This window comes from Petromyzon marinus (assembly GCF_048934315.1).
Source record: "Petromyzon marinus isolate PM22_M1 ecotype Great Lakes invasive population chromosome 67 unlocalized genomic scaffold, UKy_Petmar_22M1.pri1.0 chr67_unloc.4, whole genome shotgun sequence".
Classification (NCBI taxonomy): Eukaryota; Metazoa; Chordata; class Hyperoartia; order Petromyzontiformes; family Petromyzontidae; genus Petromyzon; species Petromyzon marinus.
Genome location: NW_027422594.1, coordinates 841,550 through 859,618, shown reverse-complemented (window position 1 = coordinate 859,618; position 18,069 = coordinate 841,550). Strand labels below are relative to the sequence as shown.

At 50.3% G+C, this 18,069-nt stretch overlaps 2 protein-coding genes across 4 annotated transcripts in view; one reads left to right on the top strand and one right to left on the bottom strand.

Annotated features, from left to right (window-relative positions):
- Nucleotides 1-2,365, bottom strand: part of LOC116938023 (mitochondrial import receptor subunit TOM22 homolog) — an 11,406-nt gene extending 9,041 nt beyond the window's left edge. The window contains exons 1-2 of one of the 3 annotated variants that reach the window (XM_076058020.1): nt 2,094-2,365; nt 536-640 (exon numbers count right to left, since the gene is read on the bottom strand). In XM_076058020.1, the coding sequence (XP_075914135.1) occupies nt 536-640; nt 2,094-2,183 (195 nt within the window). In that variant the 5' untranslated portion in view covers nt 2,184-2,365. The remainder of the gene's footprint in view (nt 1-535; nt 641-2,093) is intronic. The other 2 variants (XM_076058021.1, XM_032945186.2) reach the window with 2 other exon arrangements.
- Nucleotides 2,366-8,150: 5,785 nt separating this feature from the next.
- Nucleotides 8,151-17,199, top strand: ANAPC11 (anaphase promoting complex subunit 11). Its single transcript, XM_032945185.2, has 2 exons — nt 8,151-8,308; nt 15,001-17,199. The coding sequence occupies exons 1-2, from the start codon at nt 8,200-8,202 to the stop codon at nt 15,144-15,146; spliced, it is 255 nt and encodes an 84-aa protein (XP_032801076.1). The 5' UTR covers nt 8,151-8,199; the 3' UTR covers nt 15,147-17,199.
- The last annotated feature ends 870 nt before the right edge of the window (nt 17,200-18,069 follow it).

The following is an 18,069-nucleotide window of genomic DNA, read 5'->3' as shown; positions in this document are numbered from 1 at the left end:
CACACACAGATAGACACACACACAGACACACACAGATAGACACACACAGAGACACACACACAGACACACACACAGACACACACACAGACACACACAGATAGACACACAGATAGACACACACACAGACACACACACAGATAGACACACAGATAGACACACACACAGACATACACACACAGACACATACAAACACACACAGATAGACACAAAGCCTCTCCCACAGGGACTCCTCCATCTACACAGACACAGATAGACACACACACAGACACACACACAGACACACAGATAGACACACACACAGATAGACACACAGCCTCTCCCACAGGGACTCCTCCATCTACACAGACACACACAGATAGACACACACACACAGACACACACACAGATAGACACACACACAGACACACACACAGATAGACACACACAGATAGACACAGACACAGATAGACACACACAGATAGACAACAACAACAACCGCCACTCGCCACTAAATGGCGGTGACGTCACCACGACGCTTGTGCCAGGCCATGTGCACCTTGAGGCCACGTGAAGTGTCGAACGCCCGCTGGCAGGAGGTCACGGGGCAGACCCAGCAGGTGCCACGGGTCGACTGACTGAGATACAGAGATACACAGAGACACTGGGATAGACACAGAGGTACACAGGGATACATAGACAGAGGGATACATAAAGACAGTGACACTGAGGTACATAGATACATAGAGATACATAGAGACACACAAGGATATATAGAGATACACTGAGGTACATAGAGATACATAGATACACAGGGATACATAGAGACAGTGACACTGAGGTACATAGATACACAGGGATACACAGAGATACATGGAGACAGTGACACTGAGGTACATAGATACACAGAGATACACAAGGATATATAGAGATACACAGAGATACATAGAGACAGTGACACTGAGGTACATAGAGATACACAGGGATACACAGGGATACAAAGAGATACATAGAGATACATAGAGACAGTGACACTGAGGTACATAGAGATACACAGAGATACACAGGCATACATAGAGATACATAGAGACAGTGACACTGAGGTACATAGAGATACATAGAGGTACACAGAGATACACAGGGATACATAGAGACAGTGACACCGAGGTACATAGAGATACATAGAGATACACAGGGATACATGGAGACAGTGACACTGAGGTACATAGATACATAGAGATACATGGAGACAGTGACACTGAGGTACATAGATACACAGAGATACATAGAGACAGTGACACTGAGGTACATAGAGATACACAGAGATACATGGAGACAGTGACACTGAGGTACATAGATACACAGAGATACACAGGGATACATAGAGATACATAGAGACAGTGACACTGAGATACAGAGATACACAGGGATACATAGAGACACTGAGGTACATAGATACATAGAGATACATAGAGACAGTGACACTGAGGTACATAGATACATAGAGATGCACAGGGATACATAGAGATACATAGAGACAGTGACACTGAGGTACATAGATACATAGAGATACACAGGGATACATAGAGATACATAGAGACACTGAGGTACATAGATACACAGAGATACACAGGGATACATAGAGACAGTGACACTGAGGTACATAGAGATACACAGGGATACATGGAGACAGTGACACTGAGGTACATAGATACACAGAGATACATAGAGACACTGAGGTTACAGAGATACACAGGGATACACAGACACTGTCTCTGTGTCATCACCACCGTGGTCTCTCCACTGCTGGATGAAGACCAACGTGGTGCCGATGTCTCCTCGACCCTGCGCGTGTCCTCTAAAGCCACGTGGCTCCAGTCTCTCTCAGTGTCATCATCGCCGCCGTGGTCTATCCACTGCTGCACGGTGACTTAACAAACGATCTCTCACGCCACCCACCAACAACCAATGCCAACGATTTGGAGGAGAGGGGGGTGAGGGGGGGCCCATCGAAAAGCCCTCTGGCGGGGGGAATCGAGCACCCGAAGCCCGCAGGGTGAACTAGGCGAGACCGTGGTCCCGAGTGCGGCCTAGGCGAGAGAAAACCTCGGGCTCACCTCGTCCTCGTCGAGGTCGTCATCGTCGTCGATGTTCTCGTCGACGTCGGCCGCCTCGATCGCCCTCCTCTCTTGAATTTCTGCCGCCATCACAACAATTCTTGTTTTTTTTAATTTTAAAATTCTCCTCAGTCAAATTTTTTTTTCACTTTCCCTTACAGCGGTATAGAGTGCGGGAGGCGTCGAGGAGTCGCGCTGATTGGCTGGCGGAGCATCACGTGGCGCGCGATTGTATTTAATACACCGGATGGGTATAGGGGTGGTGGGAGTTTGTATTTTCATAGAGCGGATTGGGGAGAAACCCGCGAAGCGTGAGTGCCCGCCCCGTGCGTGGTGACGTCGTCACGCAAAGCGCGAGCCGCCGTCTCTCAACGGCGGGTGCGTATTGCGCGTGACGTCATCACGCAAAGAAGTGAAACGCGTACGTGGTGACGTCGTCACGTAATGTCCAGCCGCCGCTGGTTGTTAGACGTCACCGCACGTTTTTGTGTAACGTAATGCGCGTGACGTCATCACGCAAGACAAAACGCGTGCGTGGTGACGTCATCGCGTAAAAGCAAGCGCCCTCTCTGGAATAGACGTCACCGCACGACGCTGAGTAACGTCATGCGAGACGTCATCACGCAAAGGGGGCAAACGCGTGCGTGGGTGACGTCATCACGCAAAGCAAACGCCACGCGTCTGAAAGTGGAAATCGTTTTAGTGGGTGATCTCAATAGGAATTGGCTAAACCCCGCCGGCCGTGGCCACAATTAATAAATGTTCCCACAAGACCCAACCTAAAAAATCCGGGACAGTCAACTCTGCTTGACGTCCTATTGACAAATGCCCCTCACAATTTCGCGTTGACTGGTGTTCTGGGTAATAACCTTAGTGATCACTCCTTCATTTTTGGGGTGAGATCATCAGCCAGACCCAAAGCCCCCCCCACTAAATTGGTTGAGAAGCACTCCATGGGACACTTCAGCACTCAGGCATTTACTAATGATGTGCTTCACTCGGATATTGACAAGGTCTGTGATATCCCCAACCTGACTACGGCTTGGGAGACCTTCACGTACACACGTTTCTCCAAATTCTTAACAAACATGCTCCGTTGGTTAGACTTAAAACTAAAGGCAACCGCCCACCATGGTTTGATCCTTTGATTACAAAGCTCATGAAAACTAGGGACAGGGCTTGGGCACGTGCTCAGAAAAGTAATTTGGTCAATGACCGGCTAGAAAACAGGATTTTGAGGAATACTTAAAATCCTGTATTCTATTCTAGACTTGAAGCTTTCGTGACTCCAAGGATCCATACTCTTTGGTTGTATTCGGTAAAGTCACGTAAAAGTATAAAACAACAAAAATTAAAAATTCACGACGTTTTGGCCGCAACCCAAGTGGCCTTCATCAGGTGAAGGGACCGTGTTGTCATGAGGACAGCGCTAGAATGAACACAGCCAAGCTCAGACCGCGACCTTTAAGCTGAGCTTGGCTGTGTTCACTCCAGCGTTGTCCTCTAGACAGTCTGGTCCCTTCACCTGATGAAGGCCACTTGTGTTGTGGCCGAAACGTCGTGAGAATTTTGTATTTTTGTTGTTTTATACTTTTACGTGACTTTACCGAATAGAACCAAAGAGTATGGATCCTGTATTCTAGCCTACTTTTCCTCCACTCTCCTGGAATCACATGGAAATGCCAGGATTTTCTGGAAAACAATCAAATGTATCGAAAAGTCATCCAAAACAGATAATCTGCCCGTTGAGCTTAACCTAAATGGGGGAATATTTTTCAGATCCCAAAAAAATAGTTGACAATTTTAACCTTTATTTTTCTGAAGCTGGTAATCTTTTTTGATAATGTATTGGGAGTCACCCCTGCTCATGCCAATTCCTACACCCCTGTCCAAACATTAAACGAATTTAGTTTCCAGCCAATCCACGAAAGTAATGTTCTGAAACAACTGTCCTACCTCAAAGGGTCCTCCTCTACCGGAGCAGATAGTTTTCCCGTCTTTGCTCTACTAACTGCTGGTCACCTAATATACAAACCTATAGCCCATATTTTCAACCTGTCCATCAAAGAAGCATCAGTTCCTCTAGAATAGAAACATTCCTATGTCCGTCCACTTCACAAAGGGGGCCCTAAAGATGATCCAGATAGCTACCGACCTATCTCAATTTTGTCCCCGTTGATGAAAATTTTTGAAAAATTATTGAACTACCAAATTAGCAGTTTCCTGTCCACCAACAATCTACTACATCTAAAACACTCTGGGTTCCGGAAAAAAATACAGCACCACATCTGCTGCATTAGACTCTCTGAATCACATTTACAGTAGCCTTGATACTAAGCAGTACTGCTTAGTGCCTGTCTTTTTCTTGACCTGTCCAAAGCTTTTGACACAGTAGACCACAACACCCTGCTTAGTAAACTAAGTTGCCTTGGTTTTTCCGAAAACGCAGTAAAATGGTTAAAACATTACCTCTTTTCTCGCACTCAAACTGTACTCACAGATGGTTGGAGGTCAAACAGTGTTAAGATAATAAAAGGGGTTCCATATGGTTCCATCCTCGGCCCCCTCTTGTTCTCTCTATATGTCAATGACTTGGGCACTGAACTGGATCATTCCAGGGTAAATCTTTTTGCAGATGACACAATACTGATTACTGCTGGCCGCTCTCCGGATGACGTGATTGCTAAGCTCCAGGGCGATTTCAACAAACTACAACATCAGCTAGTTGCTCTTAAACTAGTCCTGAATACCTCCAAAACCAAGGTGCTATGCTTCTCACCAGGACTAAAGCAGGAAGTTATTTTTCCCCAATTACATTCCTTAAATAATTATCAAATAGAGCAAGTCAAGATCTATAAGTATCTTGGGGTCATCCTGGATTCAAAACTGAATTTTTAACATCACATTGATTATATTGGTAAAAAGACAAAAATAAAAATTGGTTTTCTGTATCGACACAAGCACTGCTTCCCCCCAATGTTCCGTTTGGAATTGATAAAAGCTACCATACTGCCTCTACTTGATTACTGTGACATCGTGCATAAATCAGCCCCAAGTACTGTACTGAAGGAGCTTGATTCCATCTATCACTCGGCCTTAAGATTTGCATTGAACTGCCCATATAGGACTCACCACTGTGATCTCTACATTGGGTCACACTTAACATCTCTTAATGTCCGACGGCTTGTGCACCAGATCTTATTTATTCACGATGTACTTACAAAAAAATCCGCAGACTACCTGCTGGATCTCCTCTCTGTTTCAAAGAACAAATTTGACCTCAGGTCTTCGCTCATTTACCAGCTTCACATTCCCCTATTGCTGTACAAAAACCGGAGGAAGGGCCTTTGCTATTGATGCCCCCAGGGTCTGGAATGCTATTGCCAACTTGAATCACTACCTATGAGAACTTCACTCAAAACTGCTCTAGAGGAGTTGTACACCCCTAGCTGCCACTGCTATTCAGTGGCCTAAAATCAAATAAAATGTTTCGCTCCGGATGACCGCTGCAAAGTATTATCTGTGTTTTGATTTAGCGTGCTGATCTTAAAGGTGCATTGAAAAATTTGATACTCCGACTGACGCTCCTGTTGTTGTGGAGCAACTCATGCAGCCAGCTGTGGCTCTAGGGTTTGGTGTTACATGTTATTTATGTAGTTTATTGTAAAAAAAAAATCGGTCACAGTTCCAATGATCACTGTTACGTTGCTTTTATGGCTTTATTTTGGTGATGTCGAAAAGTTGTTTTGGTTTGGCCACGTTTGTTTGTTGTAGTACGGAGTTAGACTGATGGCCTTAATCTTAGTTGTCTTGTGGTTGTTGTTGTAGTACGGAGTTAGACTGATGGCCTTAATCTAAGTTGTCTTGTGGTTGTTATTGTTGTAGTACGGAGTTAGACTGATGGCCTTAATCTAAGTTGTCTTGTTGTGGTTGTTGTTGTTGTAGTACGGAGTTAGACTGATGGCCTTAATCTAAGTTGTCTTGTGGTTGTTGTTGTAGTAGTACGGAGTTAGACTGATGGCCTTAATCTAAATTGTCTTGTTGTGGTTGTTGTTGTTGTAGTACGGAGTTAGACTGATGGCCTTAATCTAAGTTGTCTTGTGGTTGTTGTTGTAGTAGTATGGAGTTTAGACTGATGGCCTTAATCTAAAGTTGTCTTGTGGTTGTTGTTGTAGTACGGAGTTAGACTGATGGCCTTAATCTAAGTTGTCTTGTGGTTGTTGTTGTTGTTGTAGTACGGAGTTAGACTGATGGCCTTAATCTAAAGTTGTCTTGTGGTTGTTGTTGTTGTTGTAGTACGGAGTTAGACTGATGGCCTTAATCTAAAGTTGTCTTGTGGTTGTTGTTGTAGTACGGAGTTAGACTGATGGCCTTAATCTAAAGTTGTCTTGTGGTTGTTGTTGTTGTTGTAGTACGGAGTTTAGACTGATGGCCTTAATCTAAGTTGTCTTGTTGTTGTTGTAGTACGGAGTTAGACTGATGGCCTTAATCTAAAGTTGTCTTGTGGTTGTTGTTGTTGTAGTACGGAGTTAGACTGATGGCCTTAATCTAAAGTTGTCTTGTGGTTGTTGTTGTTGTAGTAACGGAGTTAGACTGATGGCCTTAATCTAAGTTGTCTTGTGGTTGTTGTTGTAGTACGGAGTTAGACTGATGGCCTTAATCTAAAGTTGTCTTGTGGTTGTTGTTGTAGTACGGAGTTTAGACTGATGGCCTTAATCTAAGTTGTCTTGTTGTTGTTGTAGTACGGAGTTAGACTGATGGCCTTAATCTAAAGTTGTCTTGTGGTTGTTGTTGTTGTAGTACGGAGTTAGACTGATGGCCTTAATCTAAGTTGTCTTGTGGTTGTTGTAGTACGGAGTTAGACTGATGGCCTTAATCTAAATTGTCTTGTTGTGGTTGTTGTTGTAGTACGGAGTTAGACTGATGGCCTTAATCTAAATTGTCTTGTTGTGGTTGTTGTTGTAGTACGGAGTTAGACTGATGGCCTTAATCTAAGTTGTCTTGTTGTGGTTGTTGTTGTAGTAAGGAGTTTAGACTGATGGCCCTAATCTAAGTTGTCTTGTGGTTGTTGTTTTTGTTGTTTGATTTGCATCCCACTGGGATTTTTGCACACAGCGTTGGTGTACGGTGCTTTTTCAGGAATATTTTGCTGTTTTTTTCCTAGTCACATAGTCACTTTAAGATGTTTTTCTTGTTCATGTTTCAGTTTTTTGTGTGTTGTGGTTGCACCCGATTCAAGAGCCGAATGGCTCACAGAGCTATACCAAATTAAATGAAACTGAAACTGGACACGGCGCTGAGGAACGTAATGCGAGCGACGTCATCACGCCAGACAAACGATTGCGTGGTGATGTCATCACGCAAAGCAACGGGCATCGCGCGTACGTCTGAGCACGACGCTCGGTGCCCCGCCTCTTCGACATCATCACGCACGCCCCTCTACCCCCATAGCTCCACCCCTACCCCCTAGCTCCACCCCGTACCCCCCTAGCTCCACCTCCCACCCCCTAGCTCCACTCCCTACCCCCCTAACCACACACCCTACTCCCCCTAGCCCCACCCCCTACTCCCCCTAGCTCCACCCCTACTCCCCCTAGCCCCACCCCCTACTCCCCCTAGCTCCACCCCCTACCCCTAGCCCCACCCCTACTCCCCTAGCTCCACCCCCTATCCCCTTGCTCCACCCCTACTCCCCTAGCTCCACCCCTACTCCCCCTAGCTCCACCCCTACTCCCCCTAGCTCCACCCCTACTCCCCTAGCCCCACCCCTACTCCCCTAGCTCCACCCCCTATCCCCTTGCTCCACCCCTACTCCCCTAGCTCCACCCCTACTCCCCCTATCTCCACCCCTACTCCCCCTAGCTCCACCCCTACTCCCCTAGCCCCACCCCTACTCCCCTAGCTCCACCCCCTATCCCCTTGCTCCACCCCTACTCCCCTTGCTCCACCCCTACTCCCCCTAGCTCCACCCCCTACTCCCCCTAGCTCCACCCCCTACCCCCCTAGCCCCACCCCCTACTCCCCCTAGCTCCACCCCCTACTCCCGCTAGCTCCACCCCCTACCCCTCTCCTCCCTTCCCCCATTGCAGTGTGCGCGTGGTCGAGGATGCGCGTGCAGGTGAGGAAGTGGACCGCGGTGGCGACGTGGACCTGGGTCGCCAACGACGACAACTGCGGCATCTGCAGGATGCCCTTCAACGGCTGCTGCGCTGAGTGTGAGTGGTGGTGGTGGTGAGGTGGTGGTGGTGAGGTGGTGAGGTGGTGGTGGTGAGGTGGTAGTGGTGAGGTGGTGGTGAGGTGGTGGTGGTGAGGTGGTGGTGGTGAGGTGGTGGTGGTGAGGTGGTGGTGGAGAGGTGGTGATGGTGGTGAGGTGGTGGTGAGGTGGTGGTGGTGAGGTGGTGGTGGTGAGGTGGTGGTGGTGAGGTGGTGGTGGAGAGGTGGTGGTGAGGTGGTGGTGGTGAGGTGGTGGTGGTGAGGTGGTGGTGAGGTGGTGGTGAGGTGGTGGTGGTGAGGTGGTGGTGAGGTGGTGGTGAGGTGGTGGTGGTGAGGTGGTGGTGGAGAGGTGGTGGTGAGGTGGTGGTGGTGAGGTGGTGATGGTGAGGTGGTGGTGAGGTGGTGGTGGTGAGGTGGTGGTGGTGAGGTGGTGGTGAGGTGGTGGTGGTGAGGTGGTGGTGAGGTGGTGGTGGTGAGGTGGTGGTGGTGAGGTGGTGGTGGTGAGGTGGTGGTGAGGTGGTGGTGGTGAGGTGGTGGTGAGGTGGTGGTGGTGAGGTGGTGGTGAGGTGGTGGTGGTGAGGTGGTGGTGGTGAGGTGGTGGTGGTGAGGTGGTGGTGGTGGTGAGGTGGTGGTGGTGAGGTGATGGTGGTGAGGTGGTGGTGAGGTGGTGGTGCAGGATTCCCATTAACGGCAGCTGCTCTGAGTGTGAGGAGGGGTTTTGAGGTGGTGGTGGTTGTGGGATCGTGGTGGTGGTGGTGTTTGTGGGATCGTGGTGGTGTCGTGGTGGTGGTGTCGTGGTGGTGGTTGTGGGATCGTGGTGGTGGTGTCCTGGTGGTGGTTGTGGGATCGTGGTGGTTGTGGGATCGTGGTGGTGGTGGTTGTGGGATCGTGGTGGTGGTGGTTGTGGGATCGTGGTGGTTGTGGGATCGTGGTGGTGGTGGTTGTGGGATCGTGGTGGTGGCGGTGGGATCGTGGTGGTGGTTGTGGGATCGTGGTGGTGGCGGTGGTGTCGTGGTGGTGGTGGTTGTAGGATCGTGGTGGTGGTTGTGGGATCGTGGTGGTGATTGTGGGATCGTGGTGGTGGCGGTGGTGTCGTGGTGGTGGTGGTTGTAGGATCGTGGTGGTGTTTGTGGGATCGTAGTGGTGATTGTGGGATCGTGGTGGTGGCGGTGGTGTCGTGGTGGTGGTGGTTGTAGGATCGTGGTGGTGTTTGTGGGATCGTGGTGGTGGTTGTGGGATCGTGGTGGTGGTGCCGTGGTGGTGGTTGTAGGATCGTGGTGGTGGTTGTGGGATCGTGGTGGTGTTTGTGGGATCGTGGTGGTGGTGGTGTCGTGGTGGTGTTTGTGGGATCGTGGTAGTCGTGGTGGTGGTGGTTGTGGGATCGTGGTGGTGGTTGTGGTGGTTGTGGGATCGTGGTGGTGGTTGTGGGATCGTGGTGGTGGTTGTGGGATCGTGGTAGTCGTGGTGGTGGTGAGCACCCCCAGGGGCCCCTCGCCTGAAACTTGGCTGCCGGCCTCGAGGGAGGCGAAGCCGGCAGCGTGCCTAGGCGAGGCCGTGGTCTGAGGCCTTCCTCTCGGCGGCAGTGGAGATACAAAACTTAAGCACAGACAGCCTCTACCATACCCTGTCTCTCTGTCTCTCTGTCTGTCTGTCTCTGTCTCTCTGTCTGTGTCTCTGTCTCTCTGTCTCTCTGTCTGTGTCTCTCTGTCTGTCTGTGTCTCTCTGTCTGTGTCTCTGTCTGTGTCTCTCTGTCTCTCTCTGTCTCTCTGTCTCTGTGTCTCTGTCTCTCTGTCTGTCTGTGTCTCTCTGTCTGTGTCTCTGTCTCTCTGTCTGTCTCTCTGTGTCTCTTTGTCTCTTGTCTTTCTGTCTATCTGTGTCTCTGTCTCTCTGTCTGTCTCTTTGTGTCTCTGTCTCTGTGTCTCTCTTTGTGTCTCTGTCTCTCTGTCTGTGTCTCTGTCTCTCTGTGTCTCTTGTCTTTCTGTCTCTGTGTCTCTGTGTCTGTGTCTCTCTGTCTGTCTCTCTGTGTCTCTTGTCTCTCTGTCTCTCTGTCTGTGTCTCTGTCTCTTTGTGTCTCTCTGTGTCTGTGTCTCTCTGTGTCTCTGTCTCTCTGTCTGTCTCTCTGTCTCTCTGTCTCTTTGTGTCTCTCTGTCTGTCTCTGTCTCTGTGTCTCTGTGTCTCTGTCTCTCTGTGTCTCTGTGTCTCTGTCTCTCTGTGTCTGTGTCTCTGTCTCTCTGTCTGTGTCTCTGTCTGTGTCTCTGTGTCTCTGTCTCTCTGGTGTCTCTATGTCTCTGTGTCTCTGTCTGTGTCTCTGTCTCTCTGTCTGTGTCTGTCTCTCTCTCTGTGTCTCTTGTCTTTCTGTCTGTGTCTCTGTCTCTCTCTCTGTGTCTCTGTGTCTGTCTGTGTCTCTGTCTCTCTGTCTGTCTCTCTCTGTGTCTCTGTCTTTCTGTCTCTGTGTGTCTCTCTTTGTGTCTCTGTCTCTCTGTCTGTCTCTCTCTCTGTGTCTCTGTCTCTCTGTCTGTGTCTCTGTGTCTCTCTCTCTGTGTCTCTTGTCTTTCTGTCTCTGTCTCTCTCTTTGTGTCTCTGTCTCTCTGTGTCTCTGTCTCTCTGGTGTCTCTATCTCTCTGTGTCTCTGTCTTTCTGTCTCTGTCTCTCTGTCTGTGTCTGTCTCTCTCTCTGTGTCTCTTGTCTTTCTGTCTCTCTGTGTCTCTGTCTCTTTGTGTCTCTGTCTCTCGGTGTCTCTGTGTCTCTGTGTCTCTGTCTCTCTGGTGTCTCTATCTCTCTGTGTCTCTGTCTTTCTGTCTCTGTCTCTCTCTTTGTGTCTCTGTCTCTTTGTGTCTCTCTGTCTGTGTCTCTGTCTCTCTCTGTGTCTCTTGTCTTTCTGTCTCTCTGTGTCTCTGTCTCTTTGTGTCTCTATCTCTCTGTGTCTCTGTCTCTCTGTGTCTCTGTCTCTCTGTGTCTCTGTCTCTCTGGTGTCTCTATCTCTCTGTGTCTCTGTCTTTCTGTCTCTGTCTCTCTCTTTGTGTCTCTGTCTCTTTGTGTCTCTCTGTCTGTGTCTCTGTCTCTCTCTCTGTGTCTCTTGTCTTTCTGTCTCTCTGTGTCTCTGTCTCTTTGTGTCTCTATCTCTCTGTGTCTCTGTCTCTCTGTGTCTCTGTCTCTCTGGTGTCTCTATCTCTCTGTGTCTCTGTCTCTCTCTCTGTGTCTCTGTCTTTCTGTCTCTCTGTCTCTTTGTGTTTCTGTCTCTCTGTGTCTCTGTCTCTCTGTGTGTCTGTCTCTCTGTGTCTGTGTCTCTGTCTCTCTGGTGTCTATATCTCTCTGTGTCTCTGTCTTTCTGTCTCTGTCTCTCTCTTTGTGTCTCTGTCTCTTTGTGTCTCTCTGTCTGTGTCTCTGTCTCTCTCTCTGTGTCTCTTGTCTTTCTGTCTCTCTGTGTCTCCTTCTCTTTGTGTCTCTATCTCTCTGTGTCTCTGTCTCTCTGTGTCTCTGTCTCTCTGTGTCTCTGTCTCTTTGTGTCTCTGTCTCTCTGTGTCTCTGTCTCTCTGTGTCTCTGTCTTTCTGTCTCTCTCTTTGTGTCTCTGTCTCTCTGTGTCTCTGTCTCTCTGTGTCTCTGTCTCTCTGTGTCTCTGTCTCTCTGGTGTCTCTATCTCTCTGTGTCTCTGTCTTTCTGTCTCTGTCTCTCTCTTTCTGTCTCTGTCTCTCTTTGTGTCTCTGTCTCTCTGTGTCTCTGTGTCTCTGTCTCTCTGTGTCTCTGTCTCTCTGTGTCTCTGTCTCTCTGGTGTCTCTATCTCTCTGTGTCTCTGTCTTTCTGTCTCTGTCTCTCTCTTTGTCTCTGTCTCTCTTTGTGTCTCTGTCTCTCTGTGTCTCTGTCTCTTTGTGTCTCTGTCTCTCGGTGTCTCTGTCTCTCTGTGTCTCTGTCTCTCTGTCTCTCTTTGTGTCTCTCTCTGTGTCTGTCTCTATGTGTCTCTGTCTCTTTGTGTCTTTTTCTCTCTCTTTGTCTCTCTGTCTATCTTCGTGTCTCTGTCCGTGTCTATCTCTGTGTGTATATCTCTCTGTGTCTCTATCTCTCTGTTTCTCTCTGTGTCTCTCTCTGTGTCTCTGTCTCTCTGTGTCTGGCTCTGTCTCTCTCTGTCTATCTGTCTCTCTGTGTCTGTCTCTCTGGCTATCTCAGTCTCTCAGTCTATCTCACCACACAGAGACGCACCGAGATACACAAAGACACACAGAGACACACAGACTCACCACACAAAGACACGCAAACTCATCACACAGAGACCCATAGACTCATCACACAGAGACACACAGACTCACCACACAGTGACACACAGAGACATGTAGAAACCCATAGACTCACCACACAGACACAGACTCATCACACAGAGACACGCAGACTCACCACATAGACACACACAGGGACACACAGGGACACACAGAGACACACAGAGACCCATAGACTCACCACACAAGACACACACAGAGACACGCAGAGACCCGTAGACTCATCACACAGAGACACGCAGACTCACCACACAGAGACACGTAGACTCATCACACACGCAGACTCACCACACAAGACACACAGACTCACCACACAGACACACACAGGGACACACAGAGACACACAGAGATCCATAGGCTCACCACACAGAGACCCATCGACTCACCACACAGAGCCCCATAGACCCATCACACAGACACGCAGACTCACCACACAGACACACACAGGGACACACAGAGACACACAGAGACACACAGAGACCCATAGACTCATCAGACAGAGACACGCAGACTCACCACACAGAGACATGTAGACTCACCACACAGACACGCAGACTCACCCACAAGACACACAAACAGACAGAGACACACAGAGACCCACAGAGAAATGTAGAGACCCATCGACTCACCACACAGAGACATAGACTTATCACACAGAGACACGCAGACTCACCACACAGAGACCCATAGACTTATCACACAGAGACCCATAGACTTATCACACAGAGACCCATAGACTCATCACACAGAGACCCATAGACTTATCACACAGAGACACGCAGACTCACCACACAGACACGCAGACTCACCACACAAGACACACAAACAGACAGAGACATGTAGAGACCCATAGACTCACCACACAGAGACACAGACTCATCACACAGAGACACGCAGACTCACCACACAGGGACAAACAGAGACACACAGACCCATCGAATAACCACACAGAGACACAGACTCATCACACAGAGACACGCAGACTCACCACACAGGGACAAACAGAGACACACAGACCCATCGACTCACCACACAGAGACACAGACTCATCACACAGAGACACGCAGACTCACCACATAGACACACACAGGGACACACAGGGACACACAGAGACACACAGAGACCCATAGACTAACCACACAAGACACACAGAGACACGCAGAGACCCATAGACTCATCACACAGAGACACGCAGACTCACCACACAAGACACAGACAGACAGAGACACACAGAGACCCACAGAGACATGTAGAGACCCATAGACTCACCACACAGAGACACAGACTCACCACACAGAGACCCATAGACTCATCACACAGAGACACGCAGACTCACCATACAGAGACCCATAGACTTATCACACAGAGACACGCAGACTCATCACACACAGACCCATAGACTCACCACACAGAGACCCATAGACTCATCACACAGAGACACGCAGACTCACCACACAGAGACACGTAGACTCACCACACAAGACACAGACAGACAGAGACACACAGAGACCCACAGAGACATGTAGAGACCCATAAACTCGCCACAGAGAGACCCATAGACTCATCACACAGAGACACGTAGACTCACCATATAGACACACACAGGGACACACAGAGACACACAGAGACCCATAGACTCACCACACAAGGCACACAGACACAGACACACACACAGAGACCCATAGACTCACCACACAGAGACACGTAGACTCATCACACAGAGACCCATAGACTCACCACACAGAGACACGTAGACTCACCACACAGAGACACGTAGACTCACCACACAGAGACACGTAGACTCACCACACAGAGACCCACAGACTCACCACACAGAGACACGTAGACTCACCACACAGAGACCCATAGACTCGCCACACAGAGACACGTAGACTCGCCACACAGACACAGACAGAGACATACAGAGACCCATAGACTCACCACACAGAGACACGTAGACTCATCACACAGAGACACGTAGACTCACCACACAGAGACACGTAGACTCACCACACAGAGACATGTAGACTCATCACACAGAGACACGCAGACTCACCACACAGAGACACGTAGACTCACCACACAGAGACACGCAGACTCACCACACAGAGACACGCAGACTCACCACACAGAGACACGTAGACTCACCACACAGAGACACGTAGACTCACCACACAGAGACACGTAGACTCACCACACAGAGACACGTAGACTCACCACACAGAGACACGTAGACTCACCACACAGAGACCCATAGACTCATCAGACAGAGACACGCAGACTCACCAAACAGACACACAGGAACACACAGAGACCCATAGACTCGCCACACAGACACACACAGAGACCCACAGACTCTCCCCTACCCTTTCCCCGACCCTCATCATTGACCTCTTGCTCCCTGCCCTCCCTCCCCCGTGTGTAGGCAAGCTTCCCGGAGACGACTGCCCGCTGGTTTGGGGGCAGTGCTCCCACGCCTTCCACATGCACTGCATCCTCAAGTGGCTCAACTCGCAGCAGCTGCAGCAGCACTGCCCCATGTGCAGGCGCGAGTGGAAGTTCAAGGAGTAGAGAGGGAGGTGGTGGTGGTGATGGTGGTAGTGGAGGTGATGGTGTAGGTGGTGGTGTAGGTGGTGGTGTAGATGATGGTGGTGATGGTGGTGTAGGTGGTGGTGTAGATGACGGGAGGTGGTGGTGGAGGTGATGGTGGTGATGGTGTAGATGACGGGAGGTGGTGGTGGTGGTAGTGGAGGTGGTGGTGTAGGTGGTGGTGTAGATGATGGTGGTGATGGTGTAGATAACGGGAGGTGGAGGTGGTGGTAGTGGAGGTGATGGTGTAGGTGGTGGTTGTAGATGATGGTGGTGATGGTGTAGATGACGGGAGGTGGTGGTGGTGGTGGTAGTGGAGGTGGTGGTGTAGATGATGGTGGTGGAGGAGCTATTGGTGTAGATTGAGGTAGTGGAGCTGAGTGGACCTGCCGACGACCGGTACCAGCGGTGTCAACATCGGCCTCTGCGTTGGAGGAGGAGGAGGAGGAGGAGGCTCGTGACGGACTCCGCTGGGCAGTTGTAGGCATCCGCCCTCCGGCAACAACGGCCGAGGGCGGAGGAGCCACGGCTCACAACAACGAGCGGAGCGCCGGGCGGCTAAAGCGCAGCGAGTCGGTACCAGCGGTCGAGGAGGAGGAGGCTCGTGATGGACGCCGCTACTGCTGTTGCTCGGAGGCAGCCGCCCTCCGGCAACAACGACGGAGGAGCGGCGGCGGCGGCGGCGGCTCACAACAACGAGCGGAGCGCCGGGCGGCTAAAGCGTAGCGAGTCGGTACCAGCGGTCATCCCGGTCGGTCGACCCGCAGCGCCCAGCTGGGTCAGCGCCTTGACTTCCTGCCGGTGGGCGTTCGAAGCTTCACGTGGCCTCGACGTGCACCTAGCCCGGCACGGGCGCCGTGGTGACGTCACCGTCGCTTAGTGGTGGAAGGCGGTTGTTGTTGTTGTAGTGGTGGTGATGGTGGTGGTGATGGTGGAGATGATGGTGATAGTGAGGATTGAGAGATAAGATCCTTGGACATTGTTTGCGTGGGCAGATGTGTGCGTGTGTGGGCAGGTGTGTGTGTGTGTGGGCAGATGTGTGTGTGTGTGGGCAGATGTGTTTGTGTGTGGGCAGATGTGTGTGTGGGTAAGATGTGTGTGTCTGTGTGGGGAGATGTGTGTGTGTAAGATGTGTGTGTGTGGGCAGATGTGTTTGTGTGTGGGCAGATGTGTGTGTGGGTAAGATGTGTGTGTCTGTGTGGGGAGATGTGTGTGTGGGGAGATGTGTGTGTGTGTGTAAGATGTGTGTGTGTGTGCAGATGTGTTTGTGTGTGGGCAGATATGATTGTGTGTGGGTAAGTTGTGTGTGGGTAAGATGTGTGTGCGTGTGGGTCAGATGTGTGTGTGTGGGGAGATATGTGTTTGTGGAGAGATGTGTGAGTGGGGAGATGTGTGTGTAAGATGTGTGTGTATTGGGGAGATGTGTGTGTGTGTGTGTGGGGGGGGGAACAGTAGTGTAGCGGGTTAGCTCCTGCGAACCCGGCATAGACCTGAGTTGGATTCCTGCTCTCGGCCACCACCACTCAGTGATGGCGATTATCTCAACCGGTTCTGGGCCTCCACCAGTGCTAGCGATGTTCACCACGCACCAGCGGTGCGTGGTGAACATCGCTAGCACTGGGGGAGAGACAAAGGCGGCCGGGCGTGGTGCTGGCCACCCAACTCCCTCTGTGTGCCACAGTGCTGGTCGCCTTCATAGGTGCTGCTACTCGCTAACAGCACTTGCCCCTACAGGTCTGTTACAGGCTACACGGGGGATCTTTGTCTTTGTAGTTGAGATATTGTGTGTGTGTGGGAGATGTATAGGTGAGATATTGTGTATGTGTGTGGGGGAGATGTATAGATCAGATATTGTGTGTGTGTGTGGGGGGAGATGTATAGGTGAGATTGTGTGTGTGGGGGGAGATGTATAGGTGAGATATTGTGTGTGTGGGGGGAGCTGTATAGGTGAGATATTTTGTGTGAATGTGGGGAGAGAATTCGTTTCGATGATCTAGCCGTGTTGGCTGATGAATAAAGACGCGTTGCATCTGCAGGCTGGGTTCATTTTGAGTTGGTGAGTCTGTAAGTCTCTGTGTGGTGGGTCTCTGTGTGGTGGGTCTCTGGTGAGTCTATCGGTCTCTGAGTGGTGAGTCTATGGGTCTGTGTGGTGAGTCTATGGGTCTTTGTGTGGTGAGTCTACGGGTCTCTGGGGTGAGTCTATGGGTCTCTGTGTAGTCAGTCTATGGGTCTCTGTGTGGTGAGTCTACGGGTCTCTGGGGTGAGTCTATGGGTCTCTGTGTGGTGAGTCTATGGGTCTCTGGTGAGTCTATGGGTCTCTGGTGAGTCTACGGGTCTCTGTGTGGTGAGTCTATGGGTCTCTGGTGAGTCTATGGGTCTCTGGTGAGTCTACGGGTCTCTGTGTGGTGAGTCTGGTTTTGTGTATTGAGTCTATGGCTCTCTGTGTGGTGAGTCTGGTTTTCTGTGTGGTGAGTCTATGGCTCTTTGTGTGGTGAGTCTGGTTTTCTGTGTGGTGAGTCTATGGCTCTCTGTGTGGTGAGTCTATGGGTCTCTGTGTGGTGAATCTATGGGTCTCTGTGTGGTGAGTCTGGGTTTCTGTGTGGTAAGTCTGGGTTTCTGTGTGGTGAGTCTATGGGTCTCTGTGTGGTGAGTCTATGGGTCTCTGTGTGGTGAGTCTATGGGTCTCTGTGTGGTGCGTGTATGGGTCTCTGTGTGGTGAATCTATGGGTCTCTGTGTGGTGAGTCTGGGTTTCTGTGTGGTAAGTCTGGGTTTCTGTGTGGTGAGTCTACGGGTCTCTGTGTGGTGAGTTTACGGGTGTCTGTGCGGTGCGTCTATGGGTCTCTGTGTGGTGAGTCAATGGTTCTCTGTGTCGTGAGTCTATGGGTCTCTGTGTGGTGAGTCTAT